Genomic DNA, 17,371 nt, shown 5'->3' with positions numbered 1-17,371 from the left:
AAACATTATACCCGACAAAGTAAATATTATACCCTGCACCTGCTTTATTTATTTTTTTTTATTTACTTATTATTTTTATTTATTTACAAAGTCTGAGCCTGTGGAAGAATATGAAACAGATCTGTGTATTTTCCGTGTTTCTGTCAGGCTTTCCCCAACCTGAGCTTGGATCGCAAGCGGTGACTGAGCCACTGCAGAGCCCTTTGGTGCTGGGGCTGTTCCTCACAGATCTCCTGCACGATGCTGTTAATGGTCTGCAGTCGATCCTGCAGTTTCTCCTGCTGGTTCATGCAGGCCTCTTCAGTGTGGCACAGGGCCTTGTACTTCCCTTGCCTCAGTGCCTGCAGCTGCTTCTGGTGCGCCTGGTGGGCCACAAGTTCCAACAGGTTCTGAGAAAAGCAGAAAGAGAAGGGGCTGTGACAGCAGGAAAAGCATGGGTGGGACTCGTGTCGGGTGCTGTGACCATCACTGTGGACAAGGGAAGGACAGGGCTATGAATTCCCCACCACAACAGCCAAACAGCACCCCCAGCCCGGGTGTTGGAGGGGTACAGACATCACAGAACTCATAAATCAGAGAAATTCCCACATATGTAAGGCCACCCTTGCCAGGACAGGGTTTCAATACAGCTGGCTCTTGGTGAGCCCCCAGAGCAGGATCAGTTAGTGCTGCTGTAACACCACACTGAGCACACCCAGCTCAGCACGGTGCTGAGACAGAGCTGGCAGCACAGGAAGCAGCAGGCTGTGTCTGGCTCACATGCTGGAAAGGAGAGGATGTGCTGAGGATGTGCTCACCCATCGTTTCTCATTCTGAAGAGTTTCCATGTCCAAGCTGAGGCTGTTGGTCTCATCCTGGAGCTGGGACAATTCCTGCTTCTTTTCTGAAAAGCTGGCACTGAGAGACTCTTGGATGTCCTCCAGTTCCTGCATGGTTTGGTTGCATTCATAAATATTCTAGTAAATGGAAGAGAAGGAAATGGCAGATTTCAGTTCTCTAGTTCAGCTGCATTCCTGAGCATCCTCTCAGAACCCAGTTTTGGGGGATTTTCAGTGAATGTTTTCAAAGCCTGCCCCTGTGCCAGTGTGGGATCTGTGCATGGACACTGCTATGCTCACTGCTGCTCACCACAAGGCCAGCCCCAGCTGTGTCAGCTCCTGCAGCCCCACTTTCCTTGCTCACCTCCTGGGTTTCCCTGATCCTCTTCTTCAGCTCCTGTTTCCTGCTTTGGAAATCGCTCTTGGCGCTGTGTTTCTTATCTAATTTGCTCTGAGCCTCTGCCCGATTCGTTATTGTCTCTCTCTGAGAAACACACGCCTCCATCGCCCGAATCAACATCTCCTGCTGCTTCTGCAGCTGCTCGTGGCGCACCTGCCACAAACCAGACACAAACCAGTCTCAAAATGCCAAATGTTTACCAACAGCACCGAGGGAAGGTGTCCAGGTAGCACATCCCACCAGCATTAACCAGCTACGTGTGACATGAATGCCTGCAAGCCAGGTTTGGTCCAGACCTGGTGTGCTGTGTGTGGATCTGGAAGGCAGAGGCCTGGATTATCCACCTGTCTGCTCTTCAAAATGTTAGTCTGAACCTCATTAGCAAGAAGAGACACAGAAAAGCAGAAGCATCCTGAGCATGAAGGGGACGAGCTGCTCTGCCAGGAGAGGGAACGCTTCCCCAAACCAGTGATTAAAGTGATGCAATATTTAGTAATCAACATTGCATATAAATCAGGGCCACAGAATCAGGTGGCAGACATACTGCAATTTAAATAGATTTCTTGGGAGTATCCAGATTCTGCTGAGGCTGGCATGGGGAATGAAGGATGTGTGGGCTGGATGTGCTCAGTTCAGTCGAGCTGCGGGGGGGTTTAGAGTCCCACCCTGAGCCCTGAAGATGCCACTTCTCCAGCTTGTTTCTCATCTCCTGCCTCATGTTCCAGCCACTCCCAAGGCTGAGTACACTGGGTGGATTCCCCTCCTCAGCCCTCTCTCCCAGTGCCTTACTTGCATCCTCCGAATCTCTGTTTTCATGTCATGGATTTCGCCGTGTTCTAACAGAGCATCTGTTGCTTCCCGCATCTCTTTTGCCAGCTGCATCTTCTTCTCCCACAGCAGGATCTGATGCCTTCAGAGAAGGGGAAGGACAGAGAAAGCTGGACCCCCCACCTCCTGGGTTACCTGCCCAGTGCAGCACACTCCCTGCCAGCTACTGGCAGAGTCTTCCTGTGTGGATCTTGGCAATGTCCAGCTCACACATGCTGGAACTGTTAAAGCCAACGTGCTCCCAGCCCCTGCTGCTTCCAGAGACTGCTGAAACACCTTTCAGTTTTTGTGCTTCAAACATTCCTCCCCTTCTCCAGCAAGGCTAGAAGCACATTTGCTGGTGCCAGGTTTGGTGACTGGAGGTGAATGGGAACATGGACAGTCACACAGGACTGTGGCACTCTGGTACCTACTCTGCTTCTACCAGGCTGTTCAGGAGCCTTTCCTTCTCTTCAGTCAGTTGGCTGTGCCTCTCCTGCATCTCCACAGATTCTCTTTCTGCTGCCTAGATTTGAAGAACAAAACAATAGTGTTGTCAGGCTGAGGTTTTCCAGGATCACTGTTTGCCTCTGATCTGCTGGGGAGGCTGGGACCTGGGAATGAGGTGCCAGGTGCCTCAGTACCTTGAGAGACTGCACAAACTCGTTCTCTGTGACAATTTTGCCATTTTTCAGCTCCTCAACGCTGCTGTTGTTCTTGTTGATCAACATGTTCAACTTTATCAGGTCATTTGACATATTCTTCATGTGCCGTTCCACATCCTTCTGTTCTTTTATTTCCTGCTGAATTTCATCTATGGGTGAACAGAAGAAAGTCTTAGAATTGCCCTGAGCAGTGGGTTGAACACAGACAAGGTGTGACAAACAGCTATCAGAGCTGGCAACACCTCAGGCAGAGCCACCCGTGTCCCACAAGTCCAGCCAAAATTATTTTCCACAAGCTCAAAAACCAAATAAAGCTTTTGAGGGAGACTCCTGTGGAAAAAAAGTTGGGTTTGGCCAATGAAAGCACAGTCATTTCTGGGGACATTTGTCTACCCACTACTTGCAAACTTTATTTGACAAGTGTAACAGGTGGCATTGTCACTTAGGGGCCGACTGTCAGGACAGTAGGATCAGTCCTTACAGGAATAACAACGTGCAGTCAGCAGGAGTGCCTGAGCTGTTGCTATTCCTGCTCACACACAGCCAGGAGCACTCTTGGGGGCAGCTCCAGCTTCTCCCATCTGTAACCCTCCACTCCTCTCTCCCTCCCTTCACAGTGAACATCTGAAGGACGAGCCAGGGAATGACGAACTTTCAAGGCGCAGTTTCCTCTGCTGCATGATGATGATCTGCTTCTGCAGCGTGTCCAGAGAGGTGATTTGTTCCTCCCGCTCCCGTGTCAGCCTGACCAGCTCCTTCTGCTCATTGAGCCAGTACTTCTGCAACGCCATCGCCTCCGAGTTGCATTCCTCCAGCTGCTTGTTCAGCTGGTTGATCTCAATTTCCAGTGGTCCCAGTTCCTGCCCCTGTACAAGAGCAAAGTTTGGGATAAATCAGGTGGAAGCTGCCTGAGTTGTTTACTGGACTCTCCAAAGTTTGCAGAGGATGTGTCAGAGGATTCATTTCCCTTTGGGTATCCATAAGGTTTTACAGTGCCCAGGACAGATTTGGGGGTCATGCCAATAGGGCCAACCCTCAAATGACTGAAACCTCATTGCCTGCCCCATTCTCCCCTCCTCAGTGTTTGCAGATTTTTCCAACAAGATCCTGTTTACTCACTGAAGCCATTTGGCATTTTCATCAGGTGCAGGCAAGTCCCTGCAGGGATCTGTGCCAGGCACACCCTCATTTCACAATTCCCTTCACTGCATTATTGAACTGATAAACATAAACACCTGCATTAACCAATGCAACTTTTAAGTCACAGTGCTGATGCCTGAAAGTTTGAACTACCCAACAACAGAGTGACATTGATCAGGGGCATCTGTGGCCATCACAAAGAATAAAATCAAAACTAGGACTGAAACACAAAAGTACCTACCCCCTGCTGAGCAAGAAGCATCTCCAGCTTCTTGTTGTACAGGCAGATGATCCCTCCCTTCTTGTCAGCCTGGAGCCTGGACTTTGCAATCTCATTTTCCTGGCAGGTGATCAGTTCATTCATGTTTTTTATTTCCTTGTCCACCTCACAGAGTGTTTTTTGGTGAACTGTCAGCCTGCAGCTGGTATTAGTTGCATTCAGAATAATCTGGGCCACATCATTCTCAACCTTGTAAAAATGCAGCTCCTGGGAATATCAAGAGAGAAAACACATCACTGTCCCCAGCAGCCCCTTGTTGAGTTGTAGTGTCACCTGTCCCAGCACAGGAGCCAGGGGATTGAGGTTCTCCTCCCAGGTCTGTACTGTGAGCCATGAGCTACTTACCCTCTGTGTATCTTTGCTTCTCCATCAATTGACAGGAAATACAATATCTACCTCTCCCAAACAGCTGTTGAAAAGCATTAAGGAGCCCAAACATTCCAAAAACCTTTAAGAGACCTCACTCATCCCTTCTGCAATGACCCCTTGCCCAGCTGTCTGCAGTTACCTGCCACCAGTACCAGGACATCTCTGTATTGTCCCTTCTCCAGCACAGCTGGCACACACAGCCCTCACCCAACAGCCAGCACAGCACTCAGTGTGAGAGCTGAGCTTTCTAATCTTTCAAGGGATCCAGTTATACACTCCCAGAGAAAGCAACTTATCATGGATTAAAGAGCTGTGGGTCAGGCTGAACCGTTCCTTGGACATTCCTCAGAACTGAGAGCTGCCTGCATGCCATTCGGTGATGAATTATAGAAATAAAAATCAGTTAAAATTAGATTACAGAAGTACCACATGTCCACAGTTTTTCTTGAGTACATAAGAAATGCTGGTACTTTATGGAAAACATTCCCATTTTTAAAGTGAAGGACAGGGTGTTTTGTATCAGGCCTTTTTGGCTGAGCTCTCTCACACACACCAGAATCCTGCAATAAGATCACAGGGAGAACCAGATGGGAGAGGCAAACTCAGCAGAGCTTCAGTGCAGACCTGAAACCAGAACAAAGTCACTGACAAACCCTGCTGGGGACCCACTGCTGCAGCAGCTCCTTCCCTGCCCTCCCAAGGTGGGGATGCCGTACCAGGTCGCTTTTTCTGCTCCGCAGTTTTTCAGCCAGCTGGGAGAAGTGCTTTGCAGCTTTGCTGGATATCATCTGGTCCTGAAGCTTTGCCATGATTTCACTCTCTAGCTGCTCTTTGTCATAAGTTCCCTTCTCTATACCCTTCCTGATGGACAGCAACTCATTCAGGTGAGCAGCCTGGTCCTAAAAGGTTGGAAGACAGAGACAGGATCACTACAACTGTTTGAGAAAGGGTTTTCAACTCATGTATTCAAAAGGATTCCTCTCCCATGGACTCTCCTCACCATCTTGGTCCTGCTGAGGGCCTGCTCTGTCTCATGGAGAATACGAGTGTAGGTGCCAGTCTGAACCTGCAGGGCCTCCTGCTCCAGCAGGCACTGAGCAATCAGTTTCCTTGTCACGCTGGCATCATTCTGGGAGCGGTTCAGGAGGCTGACAAGGTTCTCATTCTTCTCCTCCTCTTTCCTGATGGACTTCCCACAGCCATGGATGTCCCCTTCTATGGACTTGAGGTCACGTCTGTAGTTGCTGGAGGGGCAAAGAGGATGGAAAATCATCACAGGGATTGGTGCTGAACAGCCACCCACAAACTCCCCTTTTCAAACACGTTATTGCAGCAACAACTGCCCAAGAAGAAAGATGTTTGCAAGGGCTCAGCTGCTGTGACAGTGCAGAGTCAGCAGGAGATGGATGCAGACATTAAGATTTAAAAGTAAATGTGTGTAGGAAAATTGATTCCTTCTTTCACTACTGTCTCAGCCCCATTCCGACCAGGATGTCACCATATGAAAGCAGATTGTTCTCAGAGAATCAGTCAAGCTTTAAGGCTCCTGAGCAAATAAACACTTCCTCTGCCAGTAACAGGGAGGTTTTCCTGAACATTTCCAAAGGCCTCACAAAACCCTGATAATGAGAGATAAACCCTTCCTGACATCCAGCTCTTTGGAGTAAGAGACATTGCAGAGGTGATGGAACACTTTTAAAGGAATAAAATGCAATCAAAAAAACTCTAAACAGCTTCAAGAACCCCCCACATTCCGAGGAAGAGATGTGGTTAGGTTAAAGAAAACAGCAACAAAGAAATGTGCTTCTTAGCCTTTAAATTTATTATGCACTTCAGAGCAGGAAACTTGTTCTGCCTGACACACCCTGCCCACACCGTGCTAAACCCCACAGGAGACACACTGGAATCCCCTTCTGGAATCCCTCCTGCCCAAATCTGAGGTGTCCTCCAGGTCTGCTTTCAGACCATACCTCAGCAGCTCCTGCGTGACAACATAGGCCTCGTCCCTCTGCTTCATTCCAGCCAAGCTGCTGTTCCAGTGGTCCATCAGCCTCTTTTTCTCCATGTTAATAGTCTGGACCTCCAGAGCAGCCTGGGGAACAGAGAGATGGCAGACAGGATGAATCTACACTCTGCTGAAAAAACAAATTCCTGTTACAATACAATTTTTTTTCTTTTCTTGTGTGAGCAGGATCAGCTTCAACTCCGTGGCTGGTTCATTTCTCAGCAGCCCACAGAGCACAGGTCTGCAAGAAAAAACTGCTGAGAAGGGCAGGAGGAAGTGATTTACAGGCACTTCTTAAGGACAAAGGAAAAGAAAAAAAAGTCCTCATTCTTCCAAACAGGAACAAACTGTGAAACTCTGTCCCACATTGTGCACACCACGTGAGCACAGGCCAAAGGGGTCAGCCCTGCCAGAGGGAAATATTAACCACAAGGGACAAGTCCCCTCCTACCTCACTGACTGCCTGCCGGGTCACTTTTGTGTCCTCTGCCTGGGCCACAAGCTGAGCTTCAAACAGAGCAATTTGTTCCTGGAGCTGGTGGACTCTCCTTGTTAACTGGTCCAGAAGAAGGTCCTACAGAGCCAAACAGTGCAGGGTGAGTCATGGAATCTCAGTCCAAACCAACTGTATCCTATAAGAATAATAGCAGCTAAAAAAGGAATTAAAACCGGCAACTGGATGAGATTTGAGTCCTACTGAAACTTCCCCATTCATGCACAAATGGCTCGTGACTGCAGCAGGGATGACTTGCAGGAGAATGAAAGCTGTTTGTTATTCCAGTTGCAGCAGTAAATTGATAAACCCACATTCCCTCCTGTCAGCACTGAGGCCACCTGTCCAGCTACTGGGAACCTTAATAATGTACGTTTGAAAATCCTTTGTTAAAACCCTCCTAAACCCACTGTATTTCAACAGTTTGCATGGAATTCTGCATGAGCAGCACCCCGTGGATTGTGTCCTGGAAGGCAGCAGAGGGAGCTCCAGCACCGACCGGCTCCGCTCATCCCCAAAGTTTCCATTGTGAAATTCGCTGTGGTTCAGAATTATTCTCAAGACCTGTACACATGATATTTCTTCATTAAATATCCTCCTTCCCCCACACCTCCTCTCCTTGAGTGAAGAGTGATTTACTGTCCTAAGGCTTGCAAATCCTCTGGGCAGTATTGCTGTCTGGGGGTAGGCAGGGCTTCTTTTGTCAGAAAAGCCTCTGGATTTATTTCTTTTAAATTATTTGAGAAAAATATCCCTACTTATCTTCCATGATTCAATTGCTCTAGCCTTCCTCCTGACAAGGTGCCACATCCTCCAAGACTGACTGCTGGTACCTGCATCTATTTATTTCAAAGACAGTTTTTCTTGGTACCTGTTTTTTCTTTTCCACCTCAGCCTGGATCCTCTCTGCCTCAGCCCTCCTGGCTGACTGTTTCATCAGCAAAAGCCTGTGATGCATGTCCTGGTCCATGTTCTGCACGTAGAAGAGCTCCAAGGCCAGGTTTTCAATCTGGGTCTGCATTGCAGAAACTGGGGGGACAAGAGGCAAAATAGTTACAGAGAAATCTGTTTTTGTAGGGTACCCCTTAAACAGAGAAAAAAGGGAAAGAAATACAGAAGCTCCCAAAGCAAAACCTCTCACACAGCAGCTAAGCCAGCCCTCCCCAGCATACATATTTACATCAGCTTTGGAGTACAGCTCCACAAGCAAAGCTAAAGATCCTGACAAGCAGTTTCAGGATTCCCAGCTCACAGAATTCCAGGAGAATCTGTGACACTTTTCAAGGAGCACATTATTCCCTATGAGTTATTCTGCCACATTTTCCTATCCAGTGCTTGACTTAAATTCCAATTAATTTCTCCACACAGCTCTGGAATTGGGAAACAGTGCCAGGACTGCCTTGGTCACCTTTCTTGCGCTCATCATCCGTGTTGTGACATATTTCCTTGTGAGCACCCCTGAGGCCCTGCAGTTCTGCCTCCAGCTGCTGCCGCGCTGCGGCCGCCTGGGAACAGCGCTCGTGGCTCCTCTCCAGCTCCACCTCCAGCTGCCCCAGCTGCTGCTGGGCCCCATAAAGGATCACCCCGAGCTCTTCTCTCTGCTCTTTGCTGGTTTTCATTGCTGTCCTCTGCAGACACAAGAGGGAAGGAGCTGTCTCACAGCAGCTTGGAGAGGAGGGGTGTGGGAAGGCAAAGGAGAGGCTGTGTACCAGCTCACGGAGCTCTAGGTTCACTTGTTCTATCTGCTTGGTGAGGTAATTCTTCAGGGCAGCCTGGAATCTTGTCATCAGAGGCTGTAAAGAAGGACAGTATTAATAAGCTTTAACATACTTGTGTAAAGAGATGATGAAGAAACCTCGCTGCTACATCCCCCACCCAATAAAACATCTTATTTCTGCCACAGACACTTGGGTGCTTATTTTAGCTACACTCACTGTAGCAAGTGAGAGATGCTACAGAGTGGGTATTTGCTGATGCCAGAAAGTGAGAGTATTTTAAAATCAGAACTGTGCCAGAAGAGCTACATCAGAGAACCCACCCCTCACTCTTGCTGCAAGGAATCCTCTTCCAGGAGCAGTGAATGGGATTTACCCATTGCTCACTTCTGAACCTGCAGCTCTGGGGTCAGGACTGAGTGACACAGTCAGCAGTCAATACTTTGGCAAAACTGATTTTCACACGTGCAGCTGAACTGCTGAGCCACTGCTTACAGCTCACCTCACATTTCAGAGAAACACAAACACCAACTCTGCAAAGAACAGCAAGATTTGAAGACTTCTCACATGTTCTGGATCCAAGATGAGCAGTTCTGTTTCTCCTGCTTTTTTCCCCCTCCTTTTTCTTGTCTCCTGTTTCTCAGCTGCCTTTTCCCCGCTTTGGTTGCCATGATCACTGGGGAGCTCAAAGGTTGGCTCTCCATGGTGAGAACTGGGTCGTCCTTTGTTCCCTGGACCCCACCCCACCACAGAAAAGGAAAAAGATAAAGCAACAGGATTAGATTTCATAGCATTGTGCCTCTGGTTGGATTAATGAGAGGGAGAAAACCAGAGGCTGTGCCTGAGAGATGTTGCAAAGGGGATACCTGGCCTGGTGCCTGTGTCCAGCTCTGCTGCAGGTGCTCCTGAGGGAAGGGAAGGGGCTCCTCCACCTGCGGGTGGCTGCTCCATCTCACCCTGTTCAGGAGGACAAATTTGTCACATTCTGCATTATCTGGGAAAGTCTCAGGTGATTTTTCCTGAGACATAAATCCCATCGCCTTTTCCATTTCCCCCTAAACATCTGCTCACTTTTGCCAGGAGACATGAACAATGCAAACAAAGGATCAACACAAGGGCCTGGCCCTAAAGCCAGCACAGAGATGCACCCAAAATATAATTAATTACTTTTCCCATTTCTGCAGACCCCTCAAACTTCTCCTCCAGCAGGGACAATGACTCTGCTCCAGGGGAACACTGTCCATTGCCATTGCCATCCTCTGCTTCCATGGCCTGGCACACAGCACAGGTGAAAAGCAGAGCAGCACATTGTCGTTTGCATTTAATTTTAATGTTATGGTATTTTTTGCCACAGGGTGCAGAAGTTTAATTTTGAAGTTTAATCTCATTTACAAAAAGAGTCACCCAGCAAGCACTGAGATCGTAAAGATGCTGACTAAACTCCACACCACTTAAACTTTCACGTGCTTCTAGTTCGCATCTATTAAAAAAAAGTCCTTACGGATTTATTAAAGAAATTCTTCCAGCTAGCACAACATGTAGATAAATTACTCTTTTTCTTCTCTCTCTGTTTTTAAAGAGAGGGTGAGCAGCAGGCACGGGGCACGCACCGGGGAGCTGGACGGTACCGGGGGATGCTGGACGGTACCGGGGGGTGCTGGACGGTACCGGGGGGTGCTGGACGGTACCGGGGGATGCTGGACGGTACCGGGGGATGCTGGACGGTACCGGGGGATGCTGGACGGTACCGGGGGGTGCTGGACGGTACCGGGCCGGCGGTGGACGGGACGGGCAGTGCCGGGCTTCTGTGGAACCCGGAGCGGGCCGTGGTGGAGGGGCCGGAACCGGGAAGGGATGGGACGGGACGGGACGGGACGGGACGGGCGGTACCGGCGCAGGATGGGATGGAATAGCACAGTGCGGGACAGCAGAGGAGCCCCGGGCGGGCATCACCGAGCAATACCGAGCAATACCGAGCAGTACCGGGCAGTACCGGGCGGTGGCGGTAGCGGTACCGGTACCGGTACCGGCCCGTCCCGGCCCCGACTCACCCGCGGCGGCTCCGCCATGTTCCCGTTGCCAGGCAACGCATCAACACCCGCTCACGTGACCGGCCGGGCCGCACCACCGCGGCCCGCGGGGGGGGCGGGGGCTCGGCTCGCACCATCCCCGGCGCGCGGGGGGGTTCGGGCCACGCTCCGTCCCCCGGCAGCCCCGGTTCCGCCCGCGGGCCCGGTACCGGCACCGGGCGGGTCCCGCTGTGCTCCCCCCGGGCCGGGCAGCTCCGGGCCGGACGGACGGGCGGGGCCGCCAGGCGGGCACAGCCCCAGGGGCCGGGCGGAGCGGGCGGGCGGTGGCAGCGGCCCCGAGCAGGGCCGGGAGCGGCGGCGGCGGCGGCTCCGAGCCCGCCCCGGGCTGGACAGCGCCGGGAGCTTCCCCGGGCTCGTCTGTGCCGGTAAAACGGGACCGGGCTGGGGGCGGCGGGGGGTAGAGCGGCCGGGTGATCCTGGAGCGCTGCCCCGGGACCCCCGGGCCCGGTACCGGGATCCTGCCGGTACCTGGGCAGGTCCGTGTTTGATCCCGTTCTTTGTCCGCCCTTCCCACGCCGGATCCCCGCGGAGGGCGGCGGGATCAGGCGGGTGCTCCGGGAGAACGGGATGCTCCCGGGGTAGGGATGCTGCCCGCGGTCGGGATGCTGCCTGGGGTCGGGATGCTCCCGGGAGAACGGGATGCTCCCGGGAGAACGGGATGCTCCCGGGAGAACGGGATGCTGCCGGGGTCGGGATGCTGCCCGGGATCGGGATGCTGCCGGGGTCGGGATGCTGCCCGGGATCGGGATGCTGCCCGGGGGTGAGGATGCTGCCCGGGGGAGATCTAAATAGTCCTTAAACTTTCTCTTCTGTTATTTCGGTATGGCTCCGTGCACTTGGGGTATTTCAATGTTTGCCTTCCTTTTGGGGACATGGTCTTGTCCCAGGTGACCCCAACATCAACCTGGGCCGTGTTACCTGCGGAGGAGGTGGATGGGGGATGGCTGGAGATGGTTTGATGAGCGCTCTCGGGATGCTCATCAAGTCAGGGGTTTTGGGGTGCTGCTTTGCTCTCCGTGCTGCTGACACTGTAAAATAACTTGGCTGCTTCCTGTGGGAGATCTGCCTTTTCCGATCTCAGGCCGGGAGCTTGACTTGCAGAGGTGTTTTGTTCTTAGTTGCTACTCGGAATAAGAGGAAAGATGGGAGTCCAGGGTGTCCGAGTGGCAGAGATGATGCGTGGTCTGATGTTTGTCATGCTCAAAACAGAGTCTGCAGTCAGCTCATCCACTGAGCTGTGATCCAGACTCCTGGGGTTTGAGCTGCTGTTTTTTGAGTCCTGAGAGTGTTATCAGGACACAGCAACAGGATGTTGGAAATAAGAAGTCATTAAAGTCATTAAAGCATTTCCTGTGGCCCGAGCAGTGCAGATAAGTGACATGAAAAGCTGGTAAAGCAGGGACGGAGGGACATGTGGCACACACAGTTTGGTGCTGGGGATGGGTGAGTTTTATTTGCATTTTGTTTGCATTTTGTTTGCTTTTTGTTTGCTTTCTAACGCTTGAGCAGGTGTGGCTGGGAGCAGCCAGCCTGAGATAGCAGTCCCTTTCCCTTTTTTCATCTCTTGAGTCACAGCCTTGCAGGATTCAGGCTGCTGCCCCTTTTTTGCCTGCTCAGCCGAGATCCGGGTGAAATCTGTCCCGCTCTACTGACTGCATTTGGAGTTGGGGAGATTTTGGCTGTTCCCTTCCCATTGCTCCATGAGCCGCTGCTGCTCCAGCAGAGCAGCAATGAAAGACTTTTGGTGACCTACATAATTCTCCCCATGAGATGGGATGACTTCAGAGTGGCTCCCCATGGTAAATGCTTTTCCTTGATTTGGCTGGATCCTCTTAAGCAGCTCCAGCATGGCTAGGAGTTTGGAAAGCTTTTCTCTTTTCATTCCCAAAGTCGTGGTATCGTAATACAAAGGGAAGGTCGTACAAGGGCTCTCATGTGCTTGTAGAGGAGTAGAGATGAAGTGAGTGAGCAGCTGAGAGTGCACAGCAGATCCCCTCGGAGGACTGGGAGGCAGCTGAGTCCTGACTCCAGGCTGCCACTCTGTGCTTGAGAGTTCCAGACCCAGCATTTGCTGTTCCCAGGAGGGGAAGGAGGCAGGAATTTGTGTCTAAGCCTCACCACCACAGCGACTGTGCACTCCTTGAATATGTAAAATTAAATTGAAGTTATTAAGGGCAAGAACGAAAGCGAGCCTGTCGCGTTTTTCTTCCCGAAGACATTTCATACTCCAACGTGGTGCTGCTGTTTGACAGCTCGTGTTTCTCGGCCGTGCCCAGACACGCTGCAGGTCTCACATTTCTCTTCCAGAGCCCCGCAGAGCGGCTTCTGTGGCCTGTGAAGCTCTGGAAGTCTCGCCCAGAGGATGAGCCCTGGGAGCCAGAGGGCTCAGCACTGGGAGCTGGGGGCTGCAGCTGGGCTCTGCTCCGGGCTGGGCTCCCCAGGGAGAGGAGCCGGGGTGCTGCGGGTGCCCCCGGTGCCAGCACAGCCAGAGAGGGGCTGAGTGTGCCAGAATGGGATACAGGAATCCCCAGCAGCATTTGGCCCAGCAGCAGGTGCCAAGTGAGGTGTGATTGCCAAGGCAAACAGGATCCTGTGGATGGGTTCCTGAGGAGGGAAGGGCAGCTCTGGGAGCAGCTGGTGCCGCTCTGGACGCTGCTGGCTGGAACTGGACAGGCTCTGGGGGAGAGGCTCCGCGGGCGATCTCAGCAATTGGCTCCCCAGCACTTTCTCACTCATGAAGCTGAGAAGTGCTGGCACCGACTGGGAGAGCAGCCAGGGCTGTGTGAACAGACACAGGAGCTGGAGTGAAGATTTTTAGTGGCAACAGTTGATGTGTGGGAGAAGAAAATGTGTGTGTGCTTAATAAATATTGGCACTCAGCAAGAGCTTATCAGCTAACGCAGTGCTTCAGCTTCTGGAGAGCTGAGCTGGCTCTGCCACACTGAGAAGAATCCCTTCAGATCAGCAGATAAATATGAAATTAATATGAAAAATGGGGTTTTTTGAATGGTGCTGATTTACTGCTGCCTGAGCTGTGGGACGGTTCCTGCTGCTTTCCCAAGCACACACAAGAAGCAGCAGCAGTTCCTGCCTCTCCCCACAACCCAGGCCCCATGGACTATGTGTGCAGATGTTGTCCCACGTGGAAAAGGGCTGAGAATAGAGCAAACCCTGCAGATTTGGTCTCTGTTATTTGCTGCTTTGTGTTGTATGAGCTCCTCTCTTTTAGGAAGGAGGAGCACTTTCCCAAGTGGAGTTTCAGGGACTTTTGGGGTTGTACCACTATAGATGACCTTCAGAGGTCCAGCCCAGCACCTGGTCCCCACTGGGACTGACTGGGTATTTATTTCTGAGGCCTTTGAAACCCCAGTGATGTAAATGGCCCCTTGGGGTTCCCTGTTCTGGAGCACCATTGTCCCAGCTGCTGGAATGACAAAACTAGATATTCCTTGCCACAGTTCAACTGCCTTACAACTTCTCCCGTCCTTCATCGACAGCTCTTCCTTTCTTTGGCAGTGACAGTTCCCATGTGTGAAGACTTTTAATACATTTCCCTCACTTTTATCTTCCCTTGGCTATCTCTTTCCCTGGCCCAGATAACTCTTGTCACCCTCCCTGAAACTGTCCTGTGACTTGCATCTGTTTTTCATTAATCCTGCAACCAAAGCTACAAAGAATTCCCTGGCCTGTGAGAACAGTGAAAGGATTGAGTTTCCTGGTGATATTTATATATCCCAGTGTGTCTGGCTACTGTCTGCAGCACTGCAGTGGTCTCTGGTTTCTGATGTGCAGCTCCTCTGCAAGGCAAGTCCAACAGACTGAATTTCTCAGCTGGCAGGACACTGTATTCCAAACCTTTTGTCTTTTTTTGGTTTCCTCTTCCCAAGCCTGTGTGTACCTGCAGCACCATCCACCTGCACATGCAGGCAGTACCGAACAACAGGTGTTCTGCAGGATCAAAGCAAGATTTCCCTTTAAATTCCTCTGGCTTTCCAGGGAGCAGCTTTTGATCTTTACCTGTGGCTTTGTTCTTTCTGTGCCTGGTGAAAGCTCATTAAGTGGTGCCTTTGTGTCCTGACCCTCCCCTGCCTCCCCTGGAGCACCCAGAGAGCTGCAGCAGGACATCACACGACCTCTTGTTTCTCATGTGCCTCTCCAGCCCTGTCCCTGTGTTTCCTGAGGAAGCAGTCCCTGGCCAGCAGCAGCAGCCAGCTGCTGCCTCCTTCCTCCTGGGCATCCGCTGATTTTTGGGGTTCTGAGGAGGTCGCTGGCATGGATGAAGGTCTGTGCTGCAGTAGCCAGAGCTGTGCTGACAGGTGGCCCTGCCCAGGTGTGCTGGAGGCCCAGGTCTCCATCACTGTCCCTGACTCCCCTGGCCCTGTTTGGAAACTGTGTGTTGTAACTCAGGGTGGGGAAGGAGAAGTTGCACCACAATTTACTGTCTGTTCTTGCAGGGTGCAATGAGAGGAAAGGTGATTTGCTCCTTAAATGTGATTGAGGCAAATGACTTTCTGCCAGGTGTAACCCAGAGCCTGGAACTGTGGATTTTGGCAATGTGGACAAGAGTGAGCTTAGGGCTGGACAGGTGTTTGGTTTGGGGGCTGAGACATGGGGAGACACGTGTCTGGTGCTAGGAGGAGACAGGAGTGTGCAGGACTTGCAAAGTGATTCTCTTATCCCAAACACTTGCTGGTACAGAGCAGGCTTGATGTTTCTCCACCAAGTCCCAGCAAAGGCTGAAACGCAGAAACCGCCCCTGCTGTGATTCGAGCTGACAAATGTGGCCATTGCCAGCTAAACCAATAGTTTGTCCTTTAATGAAGGCTCTGTCAACAGCTTGGCAGTCTCATTTGCAGTCTTCTGCATGTACCAATCTGTCAGAGGCAGGACAGCTCTTTTCCTTCCCTGCAGCCCTCACTCTGCCCTTTGGGAAATGCCCCTTTGCCATTTCTGCCTTCTGCCCTCCTGGGCTGGCTGCATTTGCCATCAAAACCAGATTAAGAAAATCAGAGCTGTCCAACATCAGACAGTGCTTGTTTAAGCCCTTAAGTATTTCCTCAGAAGATGCCCCAGGCCTGGGCCTGTCTCCTTTATTTTCCTCTCTGGCTCTTGTGGCTGTGCCCTGCAGCCCAGCGTGGGACTGGTCCCCAGGAATGCCCCAGGCCTGGGAGCCTGGCTGTGTGTGGGGTGTGCTGGGTCACACTGGCCTGTTCACAGCAGGCTGGGCCATGTAAACACAAAAGAACAAAAGTAGGAGCTCCCTCTCCTCCTGTGGTTTTGGCAGAACAGAAACTGCCGTGGTTCTGGCGCTTCCCAGCTGGGGATGGCTGCAGGGAGCCTGCTCTGCACTGGGCTGGCTTTGTGTGAGACCCTCCTGCTCTTCCAACACGTCCTGGTCCATCTGCTGAATGCTTTATAGCTTGGGTGACCCTTCTGGGTCCACTGCAGAGCTCCTCATCATCAGCCCCAGCAAGCAGCACGTCTCATTTGAGCACAGAGCTGGGGACTGTGCTCCACAGAAACTCTGGATGGGTGAGATGTTTGTCTTGGGTTGGTGTGCCACGCTCTGTGTCTGGGCTCTGCCCTCCCTGGTGAACATGGGGCTTTCAAACCTTATCTCTGGCAAGGCTCTATTTAACCATCACTGCTCAGAAGAACCCAAACCAAACCCAAAACCAGCCTCTCAAAAAAAATCCCAACCCCCAAAACCTCAAACACACAGAAATGGCAAGCACAAGATGAAGTGGGTTTGATTGATGTTGTTTTTGGAGATGCTGTGGCTGGAGCAGCAGCCCCATGTTCAGTGCTGTGGTCTCAGCCGTTTCTGTGCTGAAGGAAGCTCTGGGATCAGCTGTGGCTCTGTGACATCCCCGTGTCAGTGACACATCAGGCAGGTCCACACTCCGAGCTCTTCCCTCTGTGGGGGATTGCAGTGTCCAGCATTGCTGTTCTGCCTCCTCTCCACAGCAATTGTTAACATGTGGGGTTTTGCTGCCTTCGTGTTTCTTCATTGCAGAGAAAATGTCCTGGGATTCTGTGCTTGAGCACCTTGGAAGCATGAAGGTGATGTTAGAGACCCACAGGATTTGTGGGCTCCTGCTTGAGGTGTGGATTGATGGAAGACTTGTCCTCAGACAGTGGGTGGCACGTGCTGTGCTGTCGTTATTTTGGTTCTCACACTATTTTTTCCTCCTTCTTGGCAGATCTTCTGAGTTTGGCTCCTGACGAGAGCTGACAGATGATGGAAACATTTCCCTGGCGATGTCTCTGGGGCGACTCCTCCGTCGAGCCTCTTCGAAAGCGTCCGACCTCCTGACCCTGACTCCCGGCGGCGGCTCCTCCTCCGTGCTCGATGGGGAGATCATCTACTCCAAGAACAATGTCTGTGTCCACCCCCCTGAGCTGCTGCAGGGCATCGGGGAGCACCATCCAGGTGATGGGCTGCTGCACACACTGCCCATTCTGTCTTTTTCTCTCTCCTGGCTGTTGCTTCCATCAACTTCTACTCCTTGGGCTCTAAGCAATGAAGAGTGGGGGACAGGGCAAGGCAGTTTTGTGAAAGACTAAGGAAAGCCATCCACAAGCTGAT

General features: G+C 51.7%; 2 protein-coding genes across 7 annotated transcripts in view; one reads left to right on the top strand and one right to left on the bottom strand.

Annotated features, from left to right (window-relative positions):
- Window positions 1–94: 94 nt before the first annotated feature.
- Window positions 95–10,772, bottom strand: CCDC40 (coiled-coil domain containing 40). Of its 2 annotated transcripts, XM_058852325.1 has the most exons (18): window positions 10,744–10,772; window positions 9,559–9,649; window positions 9,260–9,423; window positions 8,687–8,770; window positions 8,386–8,605; window positions 7,849–8,006; window positions 6,936–7,058; window positions 6,450–6,571; window positions 5,480–5,723; window positions 5,196–5,378; window positions 4,072–4,317; window positions 3,343–3,556; window positions 2,670–2,839; window positions 2,460–2,551; window positions 2,008–2,128; window positions 1,183–1,371; window positions 798–956; window positions 95–389 (listed from the first exon to the last, which is right to left on the bottom strand). In XM_058852325.1, the coding sequence occupies exons 1-18, from the start codon at window positions 10,759–10,761 to the stop codon at window positions 144–146; spliced, it is 2,844 nt and encodes a 947-aa protein (XP_058708308.1). In that variant the 5' UTR covers window positions 10,762–10,772; the 3' UTR covers window positions 95–143. The 2 variants fall into 2 exon arrangements, with proteins under 2 accessions (XP_058708308.1, XP_058708307.1); XM_058852324.1 differs by having other exon boundaries at window positions 8,386–8,770.
- Window positions 10,773–10,848: 76 nt separating this feature from the next.
- Window positions 10,849–17,371, top strand: part of TBC1D16 (TBC1 domain family member 16) — a 32,416-nt gene continuing 25,893 nt past the window's right edge. For 4 of the 5 annotated variants that reach the window (XR_009279053.1, XM_058852424.1, XM_058852421.1 and 1 more), the window contains exons 1-2: window positions 10,849–11,147; window positions 16,986–17,215. Coding sequence is in view for 4 of the 5 variants with exons in the window: in XM_058852424.1 (XP_058708407.1) it covers window positions 17,044–17,215 (172 nt within the window). In the remaining variant the exon portion in view is untranslated. Of the gene's footprint in view, window positions 11,148–15,016; window positions 16,888–16,985; window positions 17,216–17,371 lie in introns of those variants that run through there. The other variant, XM_058852422.1, reaches the window with a different exon arrangement.

Source organism: Poecile atricapillus, chromosome 17 (genome assembly GCF_030490865.1).
Source record: "Poecile atricapillus isolate bPoeAtr1 chromosome 17, bPoeAtr1.hap1, whole genome shotgun sequence".
Taxonomy (NCBI): domain Eukaryota; kingdom Metazoa; phylum Chordata; class Aves; order Passeriformes; family Paridae; genus Poecile; species Poecile atricapillus.
The sequence above is the reverse complement of the archived record's forward strand: the minus strand, read 5'-3'. Positions and strand labels throughout refer to the sequence as shown.